Genomic DNA, 6,576 nt, shown 5'->3' with positions numbered 1-6,576 from the left:
TTGCCTTGTCTCTTGACGTTTCTCTATCAATCCTTCCAAATTTTGGCTAGAGAAAAACGTGGTGAGATACCACAGATGGAATGTGGGATGCCATAGCCAACCGTCTGCAGACACCACGTCCGCTGGGACCAAAGCACGCAGCACCTGGCTGAACTTTGTCTGTTCAGCTCTTTGTGTTTCAGTTTCCATGTTTCAGCTGAGGGCCAAGTGACGTATCTCACTTCACACCGACTACCATGGGATGAGAGCACTCATGTACATTCTGCAACTGGGAGCAGGTCCCTGTGGGCCACTGATGGGGCAGTCACACTGGAAATGTGTTTGTGGCACGCACTTACTGATCCCATTACTGGCAGTTTCAGAAAAGGACCCTTCAGCCAAGGAGCCTGAGCTCTTAGAAGCGATCAGTCTGCTGGAGGAGGTCTAAACAGGCCCTACGGGCTGCTGAGATACAGGCTCCAAAGCTGTTGGTCCTGCCCTGTTTGTCAGCACCATGTTCTCCTACAAAAGAAAAAAACAGGACACAGGAAGCACCAACACAAGGTGGGAGAATCAAGACCTCAATCCAATGTACTAATAATACTTAGCACTGTACATCACTGTACTGTTACTTACAAACATTAACTAACACATCCTCACAACACCCCTGCGAGGTAGGGAAGTATTATTATCCCCCAGTGTACAGATGGGGAAACCGAGGCACAGAGAGGCTAAAAGTGACTTGCCCAAGATCACACAACAAGGCATTGGCAGAGCCAAGATAAGAATGGAGAGGTCCCTTGTTCCCCACCCCATGCTGCCCCCCACTAGACAATGTTGTCTCGACACGGGGTACCCAAGAGGTCCCTTTGAAAAGCAATGCCTGGACTTGTTGCCTATTAATAATTTTTATTTGCCTTTAATGAATTATTTCACAGTTTCTCCCTCACACTGTACACCATGCTTTCATAGTCCGTTCAGCGTTCTGTGGTAGCCCACAGCCTTCTCCTCCGGCACCGGGACAGCTCTGCAGGGGGTTCATAGGGTGCTCTGTGCTTTCATTAAGAGGATGTTTAGAAACAGTTTTCACTGGCATTAGACTGGGAGCATGTGAGCTCTCACTGGAGACCGATAACACACACTGGAGAAGCAGGCAGAGGGAACTGATGGTAAAAAGGCATTTGCTATCCCCTGTGAAATGACCAGCGGCTCTCTCGGTTTCTTGGCTCTTCCAAGCTCCAGTGATCACTCGGAGCAGAAACTGTTTGTCTCCAACTTGCCTGGTCAGGAACTCGTCGATCTGGGGGTTGCTTCCCTAATAGGTAATAGGCAGTCAGCTCAGGACCAGAAAGGTCCCCCAGCATTGCCTACTCCAGGTGTGCGACACTGTCTTGGAACAAGGCTGGCTGTAGCCGTTGTGCTCTCCTGCCACGGGGAAGGGGTATTACCATGGTTGGCAAGCAGCCATATCCAGCGTCTAAGTCTCTTTTTTCTCAAAACTGGGATTCAATGAAGAGCAAGGGAGAGTGGATGGATGAGGGGATGAGGATGAGGCAGAGCAAACAGGAAAATCCACCAAATGAGCTTCTAGGAAGGCAATGTTCCCCCTTGGGCACTTCAGCTGAAGCAGCTTCATTTTCACAAGGCTTCTTTCTCTCTCTGGGAACATCTGCTGAGCTTCATCTCTGTCAGCTGGATATATCGTATGACATTGGTATCTGCAGGGAAAGAGCACACACACACACGTACGGTGGTTACAACTCCCTGTGGAAGACAGACACACTGCACCTTCATCCTTGGTGTATCACTTGGGGAGCAACATGGCTCCAGCACTGCCTGCAGGAACGGTATCAGTTGGAAGGGGCTCTGAACCAAACCCCGCAGCTTTGGTTTGGGAGAACCTGGCCTGATTTGTGCTCACCATCCCCGTTGCTCACGATCTTGCCTCAGCTAGTTTTTACCTTCTCTCTGATCACTCTTGGTCAGAACAGTTGAATTCACACAGTTTAAACTATCCAGGTCATTCTTGCCTGTTGTTGCGGCTGTTTGATTGCCTTCCTTTCCCTCAGTGCCTGCATGCAAGCCCCTAAAGGCATTTTGTGTACAGTTATGCTCTCTGCCTTTTCACCCTCCTATTCCTTTTCCAGCCTATTTCACTCTTCTCGCATTTTTCCATGATGACTTGAATTGGGAAGAGCATCCTTCACATTTTCTTTGTGCCCTTGCTTTCCTCAAATTTCATATTTGGAATTCCTTCCACCATGACACTATCTGCATTTTTGTCATATGCCGTATGCGGCATACTGCCTTGTCTGTCCTGTCTAATAAAGTTCCTAGGGGCAGAGAACCGCTGACTTGTCCCTATAGAGAGCTACGAGATCCCAGCCCCGTGCAGGTGATAAGCTGAGCCCTCTTTTTCCCTCCAGTATTTCAGTGCATCAACACAGCACAAAGAACACGTGAGTTTTGTTTTACCTCCTGGTCTCAGCAATGAGGAAACCTGTTAACCCTGAAGCACAGGTTGATCTAAACGAGTATGTGTCTCCAGACAGACCCCATGGTTCTGCAGTCACGGTCAATCCTTTCTCAAATCATGTTGACTTACTATCATGAGGATGACTTCCCAGGCACATGGCACCTGCGCAGTGACAAAAGCCATGCGGTATCAGAAGCAAGCAAGCAAAAAACCAGCCACTTTCACTTAGGTATTGATTGAAAAATGGTTCTTTGCTCACAGCCTTACTCAGCCAGCCAACGAGGGCCAGCTTAGTCCCTTTAAGTTATCAGATCCTCAGAAACCAATCTGAAGTGCACTGCAGTCCACTCGGAGGGCAATCTTGTCCCCTCCTCATCCAAACAGCAACGTACTCCACACCAGCTAGGGAAATGAGAAGCGCTTGAGCTTTCAAAGAGGCGAACAAATTACTGGTAACACATCCAGCCCTGGCGAGTGTGGGTATCGCACCCACCAAAGCAGCTGCGGGTGCAAAGTTTCCTTTAAACATGAGAAGGGGACATCCCTGCTGTGGCCTCAGCCAGACTGAAACAGCGGGAGGTTGTTTTTCTTTCACGCAGAGCTCTGCACAAACATGCCACGGGGTAGCAGCGGGCTGTGGCAATGCCGTTGTGACTTCTCAAGCCGCCTCTGGTGAGGCGGGTCTCCCCGCTGAGTATTCTGCAGGTTCAACTGCACCATCCTTGTCAGTCCAGAGGGTGGGATTCAGCGATTAAAAGTTACTTGTCCTATTTGGGGCATTCTTCCTGAGCCAGTAAGTTCTGCTGTTGCTTGCGTTAGCCACGGTGCACCAGCATCCCGGGCTGTTCACGCGTTAGCATTTCACACCAGCCCAGCAAATTTTAAAGCAGCTTTTTTAAAAACAGAATTGGTTTTAGTTGCGCAGCCTCCCAGAGCGAAGAAATTCAGGTGAGGCGGTAGCCCTTCATTTTAGGCCTAAAATAAGACCAGTGCACGTGGCGGGCAGGTGGCTAACTAGCTCCCAGCAGCGCAGAGGCAGGGCACGCAGCCCGGCCGGAGTCCTGCTGCGCTGCCTCCACCTCCCCGCGATCTGCCTGCTCCGTGCCCTTCCAGGCTTCCATGGGCTACGGTCCGGGCACACGTCCCCGCTGCTGAGGCTCACGCTTTGAACGCCTGCCCGGTGCAGGCGATAAGTGATAAGCGCGTAGGCGTGTTAGGAAATCACACCTGCCTGGGCCTGCAGGGACTCCGTGCCTGGCTGAGGGGGCGGAGGTGGGTTCCGTGCATTAATTGGGTAACGAAGGGTTGCCAACTCCCTTTGGCTTGCGGGTAAGGTAGCTAGCTGCTGATGGCACAGCTTCACTCACCTGGGAGATTTCCACACGCCTGGGAAGCCGGGGGCAAAATAAGGTGTAGCCCGATAAGAGGGTGGGACATGCTCCCATCGTGAGCTAGTTATAAATCTCCCCGGCAGGATTTGGCATGCTTTGCTTCCTTTTTGAGGGCTGCTATTTTACCAAAGAGAAATAACAAGAGCAGCACTCCGTTTACAGAAGTCGAGCCCTGTCTTTGTCTGGTCTTTTCCATCAAATAGTATTGCACCACACTAGCTCTGCCTGCAGAAGTGTTTCAAAGCTACCTGTAAATGCTAATGAAGAGAAGACTCTCACCTCTCGGTGAGGAAGAAGTGATCCCCTTCTGCTGACGTGGAAATAACAGGCAAGGACACCTCAGATGAGGGGCTAGCCGTACAAAGAGAGGCTGCCAAAGCTGCAACGGGAACACGTCTCCTGGCTCTTAGGACCGTGCCGGTGTCCTTGTGCAGACTGGCCTCCTGCCTTTTTCAAGGTCACTTCTGTTTCTCCCCGTGGCTTCAGAGCCCAGTTGCTTATCTGCTGTGCAGACACCGTGGCCTGGGTTTTCTCCCCAGGACTTCTGAGTTGCAGGGGTTCGGGAAGGCAGCTCCTGAGCTCAGCTGTGAGCCCACTCCAGGCGGCATGGGAAATCTGGCTCGGACGTGCAGTCCACGTGCTGTCTGAACGTGAGCTTTCAGCGCAGGGCCAGCAGAGACTAACTGCAGGTATTTGATATTACCAGGCCAGCTGATGGTCCGGTCTCAATCTCAGTCAGTACACACCTCGCCGACGTGGGCCCACCAGTGGGAAAGAGCTGAAGAAGGCTTGAAGGTGAGGTGTGTGTTTGGCTGCCGACCCTGCACCAGCCCCTGGACGCAGACTTCAGGGAGGGCTGCATGTATGCTTTGCACAGCTTAACAGCAGCTTCCCTCTCCCCGAGTAAGGACGGTTATACAATTATCTTGTGTTATTTCCATCTGCTTTTCTGATTATTTTTTTTTTGTTTGGAGGTAGCATAGGAAATCAGGCCAAACCCAACCCTCACCCTTGACAGGCAGTAAATAGCCATAAGGGATTTGCTGTGCTGACAGCCCTTTAGAACAGTAAAACCCCTTGCTAGCTAATTCCTCTCTACCATTTAAAAATCTCCCCCACCAAAGAGAATAACTGCCAGTGATTTGTGCCAAAACCATTCCTTATTATAAAACCAAAAAGAACATACAGAACACGACTGTAATAATAACCAACTGCTTTTAACAGTGATCCTAGTGAAATCTCAGATAAAGGAAAACAACTGTGTTTTGCAGATGGAGAGACTGAAAGCGGAGACACAGACTTACTCCAGGTCACATAATAATTCTCGATAGTGTTACCTGATTCCTACTGCTGTGTTTTAACAGCCACATCCTTTCTTACTGTATGTATTCACTTCTTTCCCCCTGAATACCCTTCAAGTTTTCCCTAATCATAAATAAAACAGTGGAATAATGGCCTTGAATGGACTAACAATAACAGGGAAGAGTCTCTGATGCAGAACTGAAGGCCAGGACTGGGTTTTGTATACATTAAGGGCCTTTGGGGACACTTTCTGATATGTTTTTGCAGCAAGCTGTGGTATTTGAAGCTGATGCTGTTGAATAAATTAGTATTTATTTCAAGAAGCAATGAGGGATACCAAACAAATAGTATCACGGGGGGTGAGGGGGAGCACAGAAATACATATTTAAAAAACAAAAGCAAAGTGGTTCAGCTAAAAGGGCTTTGTCACATCTGAGCCTAGTCAGAACCTCAAGGTTAGGATAACTTCTTATTTTCCACGGTTTTTCTCTTGCATAGGCTTTTCCATTTCCTGGTTCTGGCAAGGGCTGAAAGCAGAAGGGCACGCTGTAAACTAAAATAGGCTAAACTGAGCTTTTAAGCACATTTGCTCAGGGAGTGTGGGGTGCACAGCTGTGCTGTCAGACTGCCTGGAGCCCGTGGCCAAGCGTGGCAGATGGGACCGGGCACCCTTATGGGAGGTGGAAGAGGAAGGCGATCCCAGCACAGCCCGAAGCGCACCCTCCCCGGTGCTCCTCCAGGGCGCAGCCACCGCAGGAGCCCTGCAGGGCCAGTGCCTGTGGGACATCGAGCACAGCCAGCTCCGACGGCCTCCCCTGCCTCCTCTAGTGCCATGAACATCAGCTCCACCGCGCTCTGCCAGGAGCCAGGCTCGCTCCTGTTTCACACCCTGTTCTCGCTCTTCCCTCTCAGGTTCAGGTGGAAGAGCTGCTCTGTGGGGTTTTCTTTGCGCGTGGCTTCTGCTTTGCTTTCTTGTGAGCCTTTTATTTTTCTTTGAGTATTACAGAACTCCTTTCTTTTAAGGGAAATGGTTTAAACCATAGTGTGGTTTTGTCTCCCTCGTGCTATTTGAAAAATAAAAGCACCATCTCTGCGTCATGGCCTTCTACCTGCCTTCTGAGGCTGGGGAGGTTAGCATGAAGGTGGTTGATCTGGAAAGGCTAAGTTGTTTGAATACATAATTTCTTTGCTGTCCCCAAATGAATTGTTGGGGTTTGACACGTGGATGACAGACATTTTGGCTGATTTAATGGCAAAAGTTGAAGCATCCTGATGAATGCTTGGTGAGTAAACGTCTGTCTCTTTGACCAAAGCAGAATACTAATTCTTTACTGAGATGGCGGAAGGCATGGCTATTGAGGATTACAAATAGTCTCCTGGCTTTGCTAAGGGGAAGAAGCTTTTTCTCCAAGAGTCAGAAAATGAAAT

The 6,576-nt window shown here is 49.7% G+C and overlaps 1 protein-coding gene across 1 annotated transcript in view; it reads right to left on the bottom strand.

Annotated features, from left to right (window-relative positions):
- Positions 1-567: 567 nt before the first annotated feature.
- TTC9 (tetratricopeptide repeat domain 9) overlaps positions 568-6,576 on the bottom strand; it is a 29,433-nt gene continuing 23,424 nt past the window's right edge. Inside the window, exon 3 of the mRNA XM_049825679.1 lies at positions 568-1,697. Coding sequence (XP_049681636.1) covers positions 1,618-1,697 — 80 coding nt within the window. The 3' untranslated portion in view covers positions 568-1,617. The remainder of the gene's footprint in view (positions 1,698-6,576) is intronic.

This window comes from Accipiter gentilis, chromosome 22 (assembly GCF_929443795.1).
Source record: "Accipiter gentilis chromosome 22, bAccGen1.1, whole genome shotgun sequence".
Classification (NCBI taxonomy): Eukaryota; Metazoa; Chordata; class Aves; order Accipitriformes; family Accipitridae; genus Astur; species Astur gentilis.
This window is presented reverse-complemented; position numbering and strand designations above follow the sequence as displayed.